The 15550-nt window shown below is 38.4% G+C and overlaps 1 protein-coding gene and 1 long non-coding RNA gene across 2 annotated transcripts; one reads left to right on the top strand and one right to left on the bottom strand.

Moving 5' to 3' along the window:
• Nucleotides 1–3246: 3246 nt before the first annotated feature.
• Nucleotides 3247–4893, bottom strand: LOC140228309 (uncharacterized). Its single transcript, XR_011901228.1, has 3 exons — nucleotides 4853–4893; nucleotides 4081–4142; nucleotides 3247–3750 (listed from the first exon to the last, which is right to left on the bottom strand). It is a non-coding gene; the product is annotated as an uncharacterized lncRNA (long non-coding RNA).
• A 3365-nt stretch (nucleotides 4894–8258) lies between these two features.
• LOC140228308 (E3 ubiquitin-protein ligase RNF181-like) lies at nucleotides 8259–15550 on the top strand. The gene is made up of 6 exons (XM_072308536.1): nucleotides 8259–8374; nucleotides 10572–10613; nucleotides 11046–11140; nucleotides 12367–12473; nucleotides 14049–14123; nucleotides 15169–15550. The coding sequence occupies exons 1-6, from the start codon at nucleotides 8292–8294 to the stop codon at nucleotides 15226–15228; spliced, it is 462 nt and encodes a 153-aa protein (XP_072164637.1). The 5' UTR covers nucleotides 8259–8291; the 3' UTR covers nucleotides 15229–15550.

The following is a 15550-nucleotide window of genomic DNA, read 5'->3' as shown; positions in this document are numbered from 1 at the left end:
CTTCATCTGTCCATCTGAATATCCCTGTTCCTTTTGTGTTGTGCCGTTTGACCTTCTTTGACGTAGATTTCTGTGCCCCACCTACTATCTCATGCAAAGGTGCTGCCATGTTAGCAAACCCAGGAACAAAGCGGCGATAGTAAGATGCTAAACCGAGGAATGACCGTATTTCCTCCACGGTTGTCGGGACAGGCCATTTGACTATCTTCTCCACTTTCTCTGGATCCACAGATATCCCCTGTGAGGTGACGACATGTCCAAGGTGTTTGACCTCCTCCTGAAGGAAGTGACACTTCTTCCCTTTCAATTTGAGACCAAACTCCTTCAAGCGTCTGAACACTTCCTGTAGTCTAGTGACATGTTCATCGAAGGTAGAAGAGAAGACAAGAATATCATCTAAATAGATGATGAGTTGAGATTGGTTCATATCACCAAAGATCAGTTCCATGACTCGTTGAAACGTACTGGGACTATTTACCAATCCTTGTGGCATACGCAGAAATTCGAATAATCCCCATGGTACGCGAAAGGCAGTCTTGTCGATAGATGCCTCGTCCATGGCTATCTGGAAGTATCCGTTTGCCAGATCCAAAGATGAAAAATACTTTGCGCCACCTAACGCTTCTAGCGTCTCTTCTATTCGTGGTAATGGGAAGGAATCACGAATGGTTCTTGCGTTAACTTGTCGATAATCCACACAAAACCGTAGTGTGCCGTCTTTCTTCAGAACAGGTACCACCGGGCTAGCGTATGGACTGTCTGATCGTCTGATTATCTTCTTGTCCAACATCTCTTGGAGCAAAGTCTTCATTTCAGGTATCTGTGCGGGTGCTATCCGACGATACGGGAGTCGAATTGGTGGACCATCAGCGGTATGGATAGCGTGTGGGATGACATTACAGTATCCAAGATCCATGTTCGATTTACAGAATACCTCCTGATTCTTGTGAATAACCTGAGCAAGAGTATCTCTCTCCTCAGTGTTGGCGTGTTCCAGCTTGACACCAGTAGGTAACTGGAAACTGTGTCCATCCTGACACATATACATCTGTGCATCTGCTGCTACATCTAGGCCTACTCCTTGCGACTGAAGGCTTGTTTCCATGTCAGCATCAGCCTCTACTGTAACTTTCTCCACCATTATCTCCACCATTCCTTCTCTATCATTCACAATGACTTCTTCTCTCTCTTCAATCTCCACTGCCGATGCAATAACAGTACCTTGTTTGATACTAATCCTACTGTCGGATCTATTAGCGATTGTTACTTGCACATCACTCTCTGTGATCGTTACACAGCTGTCATACACATCAGGATTTTTCTTTTCACTTTTGACCTTTGATGTAGGACCAGCACCAATGACAACATCACTACCTCTAAGTGAAGTGTCATCTACATGGCAGAGTACACGGCGCACTGTGAATGGTGGAACCACTTCATCTTTCTTTGTTCGCAGCAGTGAGGTTCCTCCTTTCTTCCGAGATTTCTTCCCTGCCTCAAGGGTTTTTCCAACCAGATTCCAACCAGGCATGTCCTGCACCCCTCTTTCCTCCATAAGTGCTCTTAGGGCGTTACATCCTAAAATGACTGGAAATTCACTTCTCCGTTTGGTGCAAACCTGATCACTAACTACCAGGAATCCTACTTGTGCAACTTTCTCGTCAATGACAACTGGAGCTTTTACATAACCCACTATGGGAATGATATTACCGGTAACTCCAACCACTTTCACTCCACTACCTGTACCATCGAGTGGACCTAAGGAGGACTTCAAGTTTTCCTCATAATAGCTGACTGGAATTAGACTGGCCTCTGCTCCAGTGTCTAGTATGCACCCAGTAGCGATACCAGCAATTGTTGCTTCCGTCGTTGGACTTTCAACAATCAGGTCAGAGATGACATCATCTGTTCCTGTGTCATGTACTGCCTTCACCTCTGCTTCTGTTTTCTTCTTTTTCTCCTTTTTCTCATATTTAGCTTCATGTGGACAATCACGACGGATATGCCCAGTTTCTTTGCATCCGAAACAAACTGTAGGTGACTTGCAATCACTCTTGACATGCCCTTTCTGTCCACAGTTGGAGCACCATTTCTCCTGTTTCTTCTGACGCTGCTGAACACCCGAGTTCTGCTTCATCTCGGCAACTACTTTCACCACTTCCTGTAGTGTCTCCTTTAGTCCCGAGATTTCTTCTTGTAGGTGTTGCATGCACACATTATCAGGTGATGTGATCCTTGCCGCTTCTACCTCACATTCCCTGATCTTAACTTTAGATGGTGGAATGCTGTCGTCCTGGAACAGTTCAAGCACCTCTTTTCTCATGACCAGAAATGATTTCCCTGCAGTATCTAGTGCGGCGCGTCTCATTTCCCTCTTTACTTGTTTGTCTCGTACACCTTGGATGAATCTTTCTCGTAGTGTACTGTCTCGCAGTTGACACAAAGCTGCCCGCTCATCAGTGGATGCAACCGATTCCATTCGATCGTATATCTTGATCAGTGCACTACTATATGCAGCAAGAGATTCTCCTTCCTGTTGCACACGGCTGTGTAACTGACTCGTAAGAGACTGCACCGTTTCCCGAAGAGCGAATCTAGTCTTCAAGGCCGATTTCAGACATTCATAGTTCTCTCTCTCATTTTGCTCCAGACAGAGAACTTCATCTTTTGCTGATCCAGCCAAATGAGATAGCAATGCCTGTACCTTCTCTCTACCTTGCAACTTATAGAATGAGCAGTATTCCTCGAACTCATCAAGCCATTCAGTGATCGTTGTGTCTCCAGGTTTCACTGAAATACCTTTGAACTTGGACAGTTTGATTGCAGGAACTACTCTAGTGGCAGAAAGACTCTGAAATGCTCCAGTGAGAGCAGCTATCATTTCAGAAATACCAGAGCCGTTAGCATCTCCAGCTCCTACTCCTCCAGTATCAGTATCGCGAGGCATGCTGCTGATTTACGTGGAGAGAAATAACAATATACAATTGTATACACAGAGTATCAAATACACAATTAATGACTTAGGTATCTACTAGTCACAATTGTACAATGTTTACAAAGTCTCTTCCTCGACGACTAACCTGACGATTCCTTATCGTCTATCGTCAACACCGACGAAGATTTCCAACAGTTGAGGGTCGCTGTTCATCACTTTGTTCAAACTCTTTGTTAGCATTGTCTTGTGTCTTATCAACCAATCCAGTCTATTCAGTATATCCCACTCCTGACACCAATGTCGTAGTCCGGCTTTCACGTGGGACGGTAAAACCACTACACTTTCACTCTAATGTAGGATATAACTGAAATAGCTGAATTTATTTACAATTTGATAACAAACTCTGGATCAAAACTTGTAATACAAAGACCTAAGACTGTATTGACGACTGTCAAACATATGAACTGGTAAACGCTGTGGTAAAGTCTGTTTCGAAGACTGCAATGGATCGCTTGAACACTATGGTAAACACGTTGACCTCTAAAAGAGACCACGTCCACTAAAGGAGATGATCCTCTAAAAGAGATGTTCCTTTACACAAGAGACGACCTGAAGACGACGTTCATTTAAAGACTACGTCCTTTAAAAGTTGACATCCAAAGTTCTCGTCCACTAAAAGACGAATATAAGACAACGATCACTAGAAGAGACCACGTCCACTAAAGGAGATGATCATCTAAAAGAGATCTTGTTCACTCGTAAAAGAGATGACCTCTAAACAAGAGAAGAGACCTTGTCCTTACAATAGACGACCCCTGTGAGATTTAAAGAAATCAGAAACAGGGCAAAGAAACAGCATGACAATATGCTAATAGTATTGATTTCTTTGTACATACAATTTCAGTGAAACAATATGAAACTTATCCTTTTTTCTCAATTAGATATTCAATGCATCAACAATCAACATTGCTTCCTTTGAATTGTTAATTTCTGAATGTGATCAATACTGTACAATATTTCACAATAACATGCTTTGATATTCTGCATTCTGTCATATTCATTCCGCAAAACACAATAGCGTAAATTGTATTCTGTCAAGAAAGTAATTTCTGTATACATATGAACATTGAGCCATCCTGACTCACCCAACTGTCTCCTCATTGCTCTGGTTTTCCAACCAGCTGAGTGAGTAACCCAAGTCCTTTATCTACAAAAAAGATAACAATTTACATATAAGCCTATATGTAAAATCTATGCATTGTTACAAAACACATATTTCTTGTGTTTACATTTTTTTACCTTTAATTCCTCATCTATACAGAAAGTAATTATTGAGAAATTATTCACATATCACACATTCTTTGACAAGCGTATATCTAGCAACGTGCAAGTTGTATGACCATTATGCATAATGTGTATACATCCTAACATACTCAGTAACAACAATGCACTATGATACTATAAACATTGCAATAGGTCTTTCCCCCTTTTTGTCAACATAAACATTGCCACAAATTCTTTCCCACACTGTCATTGCACTGTTCATTCATAACTTCACATACTATCTGTGATTATGAATATAGTGTATAGTGTATTGCAAACTTCATACACACATGCTGCAAGAATGCCTAGATCTAAAAATGATACATTTCAAATTGATACATTTATGCCAATGCACTCTGACTGCTGTGCAGTGAACCAACATTCCTGTGTGTGCGTGTGTATACACTATGCACATTTTACGCTTACACACACAACGGAGCTGAACCTACTGTAAACAACAAAAACAAATTGCTACATGCCTAGGTACCTTTCTCTGGGTATGTGGCTACTACACACAGGATGTGTCTGTGCTTAATTTCTTATACAAGTCACACATGTAGTGGAAGTAATAAAAGAAATATTTACAAAACTTACTCAGCTCTCCTGAGCTCCTGGGAGGTTCCACCTCTCAGTACTTGGCTACTCCTGAAGCTCTCCCAGTGTTCCATATTACTCCACAGAGTGAACAGTTCATCTTGTACAATTAAACTTCTTTGCATTGTACTCTAAAACTCCACTGCTTCATATAAACTCTGTAATATAAATCAACTATTATATATAGATGAATCATTGTTTACAAAACAATGATTCTACAAACTTATGAACACACAACCAAAGAACTTAATTTTTGTGATGTATGAACATTTAGGTGCACACTTGAATTACTACCCTGGGAGTCATGCATATTCATGAGGATGATGAATATTCATGCATTTCATATTATCACACAAATTCAGTAATCAACTGATATTGGTGTAGAAATGAAGAGCACACTATGCTTCCACTAACATGAATACAACTCACAATTATATCTTCCCCAGGATATAACCATCATTTCTCCTTAATGAGAGATAAAACAAATTTGTCATTCTGTCTTTATTTGAGCTCCTGGATGACAGAATCAATCAACCACTCATTAAATCATCTTGTTAAGATTTGTGAAAAACATTCACATTACCACATTAGGTTAACACAAACGTTTTTCCTCCAAATTTTTGCTTCATTTCGATTTCATTCATTGCCATACATTCTCCTTGAATGTTTGAGTATACATATTGAATATATATACAAAACAATACTCTGTCAATTTAGTACACTTAATTGAGTCTATTTTGTTTGAAAAGATTTTATTTTCTGCATTTCATATTTTCTTTCAGAATAACAAAAATAACAAAGGCAGGTTCAATTACACAAATACAATTCTGAAAATTATTGACATATTACATAGTAAGTCATATTTTGTATGTAAAGACAAATGAAACGTTAAATAACATTCAAAATGTTTATATGGCCAATAATGACTTAATTCACAGTACAATATATAATATATACATATGATGCAGAGGGCCGCCGTTATAAGCCGTGCTTGAACAGACGGACAGCCGGAGTTAAATTACCATTTTTTATTGTAGTACTTGAACACTAATACAGATGGGCCATGTTAAAGTGCGCGTAAATCCAGTTTTATACAATTACTTGCTAAACAGGAGTGGTGCCTGTGAGTGCGTGTGCAGGTGATGAAGCGCGAAAGTGTTGATGGTCAGCACTTCTAAGAAAATGATTGGATATGTTATAATATGGGCGAAGGGTCAAGCAGCAAAGTAAAAGAAAAGGAAAAGGGGGTGGACCAAATATTGCCTTGTTGTTGAGTATAAGAGGTACATGTTTAATGATTACTGTACCGTATGATATTGTGCCAAGAAATATTTCTTTGTATTTTCCTTAAAGGAATAGAGAGAAGTGCACTGTTTTATGTGGAGAGGGAGTGAATTCCAAATATCAGGCCCGTTATGCCGAATTGATTTTTGAGCTAATAGGAGTTTAGGGTTATTCAAATGGAAATCATTACGATGGCGCGTGGGGTAAGCATGGACATCCCTGTTAAGGGAAAATGCGTTGTGGAAGAGTGGGAGTAGATTTTGCGTGTATTTGAACATAAATATTGCTGTTTGAAATTTGTGTATATCGTCAACTTTAAGAACTTTTAGTCTAAGGAATAATGGATCAGTATGTTCTAGATAATGTGAGTTGGTACATATTCTTATTGCCTTATTTGAATGTTCAGATTAAAAAAGAAATGTACAGATATTCATATATATACAAAATAGATATACACAGCATAATATCTCCTGTCATGACAAGAATTTGCAGCTGATATTGAAGGAGGAAGATGACGAGGACGACGACGACGTCGAAGAAGAAGAAGAAGAAGAAGAAGAAGAAGAAGATTAAGAATAAGAAAAGGAAGAAGAAGCAATTTACTGAATAGAGCATGATACATATTGAGATGGCTTTCGTTTAAGGTTCTCTTAGCATTAAGTATTGTTGCCCTCATCGTCATGAAAGTGTTATTATTGTGAACATTATCACTCAAATTTATTCTGAACACATGTACCAAATTTATCTAGACCACATAATCATAATCATAATAATAATGATAATAATAATAATAACAATAATAATAATAATAATAATAATAATACACCATTTTTTAGAGCGCAAATTACATTCAAGTCTCTAAACACTTTTAGAAATGAGAAAAGACAGATACATGTGTAAGAACACACAAAAACAAAAGAAGAAAATTACATATATATCAACCTAAAACACATCATTAACCAATTTACAGAATAATACCATGTATTATGATCATGATCATCAGGAATTATCATTGCTATTTATCATGGTCATCGGGATAACATAAGCACCATCATTGCTTTCAATGATAGTCGTTGGTGTAAAATTCATTTAGGCATTTATGCTGGCTTTGTTCCGATCATGTGGGTTTTTTTTTTTCCAATTTTCAAATCCAATGGATGCATTCGATGGCACAAAGTCAAACAAAGAAAAAAAAAAGAATCACACACAATACGTATACAAAAACAAACAACAACAACAACGTTTGGTCGCACCAATGAATATTACCCATACAAAATAAAAAAGACAAACATGACCTTAATAGATCAGTTTCATCAAATGTTAAGAAAAAAAATAACGAGAAGATAAACAAAGTGCTAAACAAATTAATATCTATAAACCTCATTAAAGGACAACCAGTTTAGACAGAAACATCCGTCTCAGGTCCGGAAAGCCAGATGTATAGTCGCCGCTGACGATCAAATACAGTGTGACAGACTGATCTTTTGGTCGAAATAAGTGAATGGATACAAACAATAATTCTTCAGATAAAAGGGTGTGCTATTGGACTAAATTCACAAATAAATTTCTTCGAGGACTTAGTGATAAGCTTTACGATGGATTTGTGTTTGTAAAGATGAATTTCATTTACCTTTAGTTCCTTACTCTGCACCATCCTTGCCCAAAATACTGTTTGTTATATATACAGGACCAAGCTTTTGAAGCCAAGTGATGATTTAAAAGATGCACCAAGTCTTGCTATATTCAAGAGAAAATTTAAAAAAAAAAAGTTTTTGGTCGGCTTTTAGATAACATTTGAATTAGGCCTACATATTTGTACATCTCATTTGCATAACTTTTCAGATGTTAATTAATTTGCTCAGGCTAATGGATGTATTATGTGTACGGGGCAACATGTTTGTTTGTTTGTTTGTTTGTGTGTGTGTGTGTGTTTTTTTTTCTGCATACAACACGCTGCTTGGAAAGCGACCCTCATGAATATTCACTACATCACCCTGTATGACGTAGGTACGCTACCTACTCACCTTTATGTCTGTAATGACTTGCTAAATCTGTGTTATCGTTTTTCTGCTGCACGCACGCATAAACACGTTACACACGTACTGGACTCGGTGTGCAGAAAAAGAAGGAACCACCAAACCATTATGAGCTGAAAATGGCCTCGTACTTTGACGAACATAATTGTGAACCTACTGGCGAAGAGGGTCCTGAGTTGAATACATTGCTGAGATGGGCAAGGTATTGTTTAATGTCCTTAGTTTGCTTTTTGCGAGTTTGTGGTATATTAAACTGTATTGAGTGCTTCACACGATTTCAATCGGCTTCTCCATACAACTCTCCGCCAGAGTTGCGGGGTGCAGTTGAAAGAGCAGTCCGGACTCGTATGTCGACAGTCGACTGTAACTTTACACCAGCAACGATCATGCATGGGTCAAGGACGGAGGGTGACAAGCTCCTTGATAATAGATTACACACACCTCTTTCACGTCAATCTCTTACAGAAAGAACTTCTTTTTTTCTTTTTTTTTTTAAAACTGCACATAGAGTATCTAGGCCCTATAACGTTAGATATTAATTGACAGGGGCGGAGCCATCCAGGAATTCCGTAAAATATGGTTTGGTGTGGTAGATCGAGGTAGGGGCGCCTTTTCATTAAAGGGGGGCGCACTCCCCCTACCCATTTTTCTCTTTTTATTTCTTTTGTTTTTTAACAAAAGTATAAAGGAGGGTGCACGGCTGTGGTGTATGACAAGCATAAGGTATGATAATATGCCAGCAATGGACTACCACTAGATTTTACATCAGACTGGAAGAAGAAAAAAGAAAGAAAAAAGATAGAGTCCAGAGATAATCTTGTGAGATCTGTCACCTACTAGATAGACTACTGGCATGTTAAAAGAACTTACTTTCATTGCGTTAGCACAACGATTCGTAGAATGTGAGTAAAAAATAACAATGTAGAATAGTAGAATAACTAACTCAAACTGTTAGACTGTCTTATTCTATCAACTGTGGTTAACATGTTGTTCAATATTATATAGGCCTACCTCATATATAGATTCCTCTCATCTGATTGGTTAAAAGTGGAGTCATGAAAATAACTGTGCCCCATTTTTGATCAAAATGACATCGTGATTTACTGTGCCCGGGGCATAGAATCAACTGTGCCCTGTGAATAGGTTTGGAGACAGTCGCAACCCCGTACACATAGATCACTCTGATGTACGCACCAATGATACAACCGCCGCGCTGTCGATCAGCCTTGATTACGAGTGCTGTAAAAGAGACTAGAATCTATATTTTCGGTACGCGTGTATCTATATTTCGGAATCTACATTTTCGGTATATAAAACAAATAATGACAGCTTGATATTCGGGGCACAGTTAAAATTATGTAGGCTCTCTGTGGTGTGAAAACCATAATTTTAACTGTGCCCCTCATAGCAGTCATTATTTGTATACTGGTTACTGGACTGGATATGGCAACATTGAGTGTTATCAAAAAACATAGTGAATGGATGCCTAGACCCTAGATTGTTAGATGGTCATTCTCTGTTGACTCACAGCCGCAGCCTGAGATAAAGAGAATTTATAAATTCATGAAGGACTGTCTGTGGAACTGTGACTGTAATTTCAACCACACCTGGTGCTTTTTCCCACTTATGAATCTAAATGTGTTCTATACTTCTAACGTTAGATCCTCTCTACCAGTGCATTGAATGTCAGCCACCATGCACCAAAGTAACCAGAAGTTTCATGCTGCAAAGAAGGCCATCATATCCAATGCATGAATGTTTTATGCTGCAAATGTTTATGGTTTTACAGTATATTTTAGTAATAGAATGGTTGCTTCTGTCAGATTTGCCTGAATAGCTACTGTACCGATACTATTGTTCACACATATTGCCACATAAACTACATTTGCCAGCATTTAAAGGCACATAGACCCAGTGGTTTAGTCGAATGCGTACGCGTGCAAACGGCGCAAGTTTCCTACAGACACCTATGCTATCGACTTCTCTTTAGCGTTTGAAGTGCTTAGTTCAGAATCTGAACTAGCTTATAGATGCTTTGACCTATTTCCAGGAGTCTGAAGTTCTAAGCCCAATCCGCTGTAGTCAGTGGTCTGATAACAGTTTGGCTCATGATTTGGCTGATAATGACAGCTTTAGCAAACTTCTTCTGTGACGTCATACTAAGAAGCATGTACCCTGGCATCACTAGTGACTACAGACTGCGTGATAAGCAGAGAAGACAATGAAGGCAAACATTACCAAGCGACACCTATGCGCTTTAATAATACTCTTGATGACAGCTGAACTTCGGCAATCTTCGTATCACTGCTAAACGGCGCCCCCCTGCAACTACCGGGTCTCTGCACCTTTTTAATAACAGAGGTATCTCTGTTTTTCTCTGTGTTTATCACTGTCTGTAGGATACTCATCAATGATATCAGGGATTATGCAGAGAGAGAAGGGTAAGTGTCATATAAGCTTTGACCCAATAGATTGTTTCTGTATGAAAGTATTAAGCTCATGAATGTTTCTTTTCTTGCAACTATGTAAAATAGTAACAAGCCATTCTATTCACCTACTCCCCGGAATCCCCCCCCCCCCCCCCCCCAAAGTTTTCTAGGCATGAATTCATTTTTGCATTCATCAATTGTTGCGAGGTAGGGAAGCCTCCGTCAGGCTTTGTGGTAGTTAAAAAGGCAACTTTTTGTGAACAAAGCCAGCATAGAATTTGAATGTTCTGACAGAAATGGTTTCTTGAGGAATCGTACACATATCAACTTGATCCCCCCCCCCCCCTTTTCAGTTGTGCTACATATGGTTTTAGTTAATGTTGTGTTTGGCATGTTATACCAATTACTGGTTTGTAATTTGATCTTACTCTTCATTTTCTCTAGTTTGGCCCTTCCTGAAGATATCCGCAAGGCTCCTCCAGCCTCCAAAGAAGTGGTTGCCAATTTGAAGCTAACAAGGAAAACATCTGACAGATTGGGTAGGTTCTTAAAGAATGGTAAAAGTGTGACATACACACTACAAGGTACCTTTCAACTAGCCAGATTTGGCATGACTGCACTCAGAATTTCAAACAAGCATGGTAAATGGCAAGGGAGATGGACCTTACATGGACATTATGAGCAGAAGTAGAGTCACTATCAGATGGGTTTATGTTAAGGGGAAACACAGAAGATACTGGTTGAGGTGGAGATTCATGTTTTTAACATTCCTGAGTGAGATAGTGAGAAACCTCTTATGAAATATGAAAGAGCATGTAATTTTCAGAAGGATTCAACATTTATTTGATGAAAATTGGTTTTCAAATGGCTTAGCTATCCAAAAAGTAATAAAAATAAAAGGCGACAGGCCACGCCTTTTATTCGGACCTCTTTGTTTCGCCTTGTTTTTAGATATCTCAGCCATTTCAAAACCGATTTTCAACAGATAAACTTTTGATATTCCTTAGAATTGCATGCTCTTTGACATCTCATAGAGTGGTTTCTGAATATCTCGCAAAATGATAAAAGCTAAATCCTCACCTCAACCAGAACTGTACACACCCTTTAAGAGGGGAGCCAAGTGACCACTGAATGTTGGTATGAGAATCAGAAGGCTCAAAGTTCTTTTAATTCAAATGCTGCAAGACCGTCATGTAGTCCATGGGCATCTGTGAATATGAATTCTAGAGTGATGTGAGCTTCTAAGGTTTGTACTTGTAGGCTTGGGTCATAGGAAGAAACTATCAGACTCCCTAGGCCCACTTGAGGAGCTGATGTTCACTTCTGTTGCATATAACGTCTTTAATAATCTAGATGTGAAATTACCGGCAGTTTGATTTTTTTTTTTCATTCTCCTAAAGGCACAGTAAGGAATGAAATATCACCTCTTTACATTTAATTTTAAACTTAAGACCAAGTTCATTACTTCTGAGTTCTTGCATCTGAGTTCTTGCATTTCTGGGTCAAAGCCACTATCAAGAGTAGAGGATCTGTACTAAACAGAAATGGAAAATAATAATTTGATAATCAAACCTTTGATGCATCTTCATTTACAAACTGAGAATTCAACCACTCTTTGTTGGAATGTTACGTTCATCGTGATTTTGCTTTATTCCTCTTTGCATCTTTTTGTTCCAACAATCACCCTAACTGTACATCCTTGTCTGTCTGTCTGTCTGTCTGTCTCACTCCAAATTCTTCTTTCATTGCCTACAAACGCCTACAGGAAAGTGTCCTATATGTCTTGTGCCGTACATGGAGGGTGATGTCACAAGCACTCTGCCCTGCTCCCATGAATTCCATCGGCGATGCATTTTGCCATGGCTCTCCAAGGTGAGTCAGTTACATACTGTACAAATAATGAATGTTTATGAGTGCAATGACAGAATATTTCATGAGATGAAAGATGAAATGCTCCGTTCAACGAGGTGCAGCCGAGTTGAATGGATCATTCCATCTTTCAGCGAATGAAATATTCTGTTCATTGCATGAATAAAAACATTTCTTATTTGTTTTATGTAACGCCTAAAATAGATCCTTGTCATGTGATGTTTTATTAATTTAGAAACAAGAGAGGATCTGAGATCGAGAGAGTGCTCACTGAACGCTTTACGCTAGCGCACTGTCGCATACATGCACTGCATGCAATCGCAAGCATTCTACACATGAAGTGTGCCTGGCTCTCAGCGTGCATGCAATGGAGCAAATTGTTTGGATCCAAAATTGCACGGTAAATGGAGCCACAATTGCACGGATGATGACGTCATAGTGAAATGGGACGAATGATCAATGTCAAACAACCAATCAAATGACAAGAATCTATTTAGGCATTATATGAATAGTGATAATGATGCCATTTCAGCCATTGCATGTTTCAGTGGATTTTAGCTGTGTAAATCCTAGTTGTTGTTTGTTATCAAAATCATATATCGGAATCAATCCCACATGGTAAGATTAAGTGTGATTAATTTTGTGACTGTTCGTTTCACACAAAATAATTAGTTCTGTACAAGATCAGTCCTTTTGGAATTCATTGAAGGGAAACTGAGGTGGATTTTATTAATGTGGCACAAATTATTACTACCTTTACAACTCAGCAGTATTGTGTGTAGGTGCTCATCATAACCAATCAAATTTCTACTATACCTCTTCTTCTTCTTTTTTATCTGTTGGAAAAAAAAGAGTTGCTACCACCATGTCATACTCAATTTAGCTTGAAGCTGGTGACTCTCTCTATCAGCATGAGTGGAAGAATGGCAACATTGTCATGTCAAAGTTGTTGCAGTCTCCACTCTGATTTTATCCAGATCTATGTAAAAGTAATTTCTAATAGCAACAAAGTGTTTGGCAAAACTTAATTGAAAGCAAGGTGGGTGGTGGGTAGATCGTAGAGAGGCAGCATATGGATTTTTTTTTTTTTATTATTTCAAGTAACAAATCCTGCTTGAATTAGAAAAAAAAAATCTAATTCAAAAGGGAATTGTTACTTTAAAGGGATCATATAGTTTTGGTTGAGACCTAACTTGAAGTTTCAAACATTTGTTGGGTGAGATAATGAGAAACCTTTTATGAAATATGAAAGAGCATGTAATTCCAAGAGGGATTCAATGTTTATTTGATGAAAATTGGTTTTGATGTAGCTGAGATATCCAAAGAAGAGCATCCTAATGAAAGGTGGAACCCACCTTTTATGAGGATCGTTTTGTTTTACTTTGTTTTTGGATGTCTCAGCCATTCCAAAACAGATTTTCATCTAATAAACTTTGAATTCCTCTTAGAATGGTATGCTCTGTATTGTTTCACAAGTGGTTTCTTGGTATCTTGCGAAAGGTTGAAAGCCCATTCCTCATCTCCACCAATATTATACAATCCCTTTAATGTTGTTTCATCATTACTCTCCCCATGCAGACCAACTCTTGCCCGCTGTGCAGACATGAGCTGCCCACAGATGACGAGGATTACGAAGCATACAGGAAGCGAAAGGTGAGTCGAGTCTTTTTTTTTATGGAGAAGGCCTTGACCTGTTTATTATGTCTTTCAAGCTCTGAACAATTTAGGCAGAATGAAAGGAAAGCAATGCCCAAATGGATGTGGATTGAGTGAAAGCAACAATATTAGTTGAACACATCAGTGAAAGTTTGAGAAAAATCAGACGATCTATTGAAAAGTTTTGAATTTTGAAAGCTTTGGTGCCGTCATTGCTGATAAGGTGACTGTATTACACTTCATGACATCATTTTGGACAATGATTTGAAGAAAATTTGAAAAGGAGAATTCCACACAGTCTTATCATGAAAAGTACACATTCCATTGACTTGTTTCTGACATTAAGGGTAACACAAGTGTTATTACACCTACTTTCTGAAAGGGGTAAGTCTAGAGCTCTTTCATTATAAAGCTAGAAAAGTGGAAATATATTGATTTTTTTTCTTTATATTGTTGTCTTATAATGTCATGATGTGTAGTAGTCTTAGCATGCAATGATGGCACCAAAACTTTTAAAATTCATAATATTTGAATTTGTCTGATATTCCCCCAAATTTCACTGATGTGTTCTATTAGTATTGCTGCTTTCACTCTATCCACATTTATGTTTGGGCTTTGATTTCCTTTTCAAAGGAAAGGAAGAAAAAGGGATTATAAGGGCAGTAAAGCCCCTGTTCGTAGACTTTTTCATGGGCCCTGCGCTTTCTGTGAAGCAATAAGTAGAGGTACAGCAAACTGAAAAGAAGGTGGTCATAACGTGAATTGTTCTTTAGGTGTAGGGCATGGCCATATTAACGTTGTACAAGTTTAATCAATAAAACTCATTTGAACTATGGAGACGACATTGGCATATGCACAATTTGACTCTGTTGTGGTGGAGTATCTCTATTGTAAGCGTAGGAAAAACTCACTTTGAATTTTTATTCCAACAGTGATTCATGCAGTCAAGATTTTTGTTGTCAAATATCAGTCTGCCAAATTTCAAGTGATTTAAGCATTTGCTTACTCTAGTTTTGTATCATGTACTCTTTCAAACTTACAGGCACGAGCCAAGCAGCGGGAATTTGAGACTGAAAGCCTGCACAACTCGATGTACACTTGACCGGTGCTAATGGTGTAATGTAGATAGTCAATGTGTCCATAATGTGTGCACATTACTGTATTAACATTGCTTATATTTATCATACCTGTATTTAATGTGGTATTATGTCAATTGCAATAGCAAATGTATTGAAAATGATCAAGTTGGGTATTTTTCCCCCCAAGTGTGGTTGATGTACTTTTTTACAATTTCCTTTCACAAGGCATGTTTCATGTCAGTGGTTGAACCACTTGAGTACATGAAAGTTGATGATTGCAAGAATGGATGGGCAGCCGAGTCTGTAGCTACTAGTATCCATTGCTTTGCATCAAAGGCCACACAC

Source organism: Diadema setosum, chromosome 5 (genome assembly GCF_964275005.1).
Source record: "Diadema setosum chromosome 5, eeDiaSeto1, whole genome shotgun sequence".
NCBI classification, from domain to species: domain Eukaryota; kingdom Metazoa; phylum Echinodermata; class Echinoidea; order Diadematoida; family Diadematidae; genus Diadema; species Diadema setosum.
The sequence above is the reverse complement of the archived record's forward strand: the minus strand, read 5'-3'. Positions and strand labels throughout refer to the sequence as shown.

Excerpts from the sequence above, each read along its gene's own strand:
- LOC140228308 (XM_072308536.1), top strand. The coding sequence starts at position 8,292 with ATGGCCTCGTACTTTGACGAACATAATTGTGAACCTACTGGCGAAGAG. Across the intron at positions 11,141-12,366 it reads GAAAACATCTGACAGATTGG|GAAAGTGTCCTATATGTCTT; the intron begins GTAGGTTCTTAA and ends AAACGCCTACAG. Across the intron at positions 12,474-14,048 it reads TTTTGCCATGGCTCTCCAAG|ACCAACTCTTGCCCGCTGTG; the intron begins GTGAGTCAGTTA and ends CTCCCCATGCAG.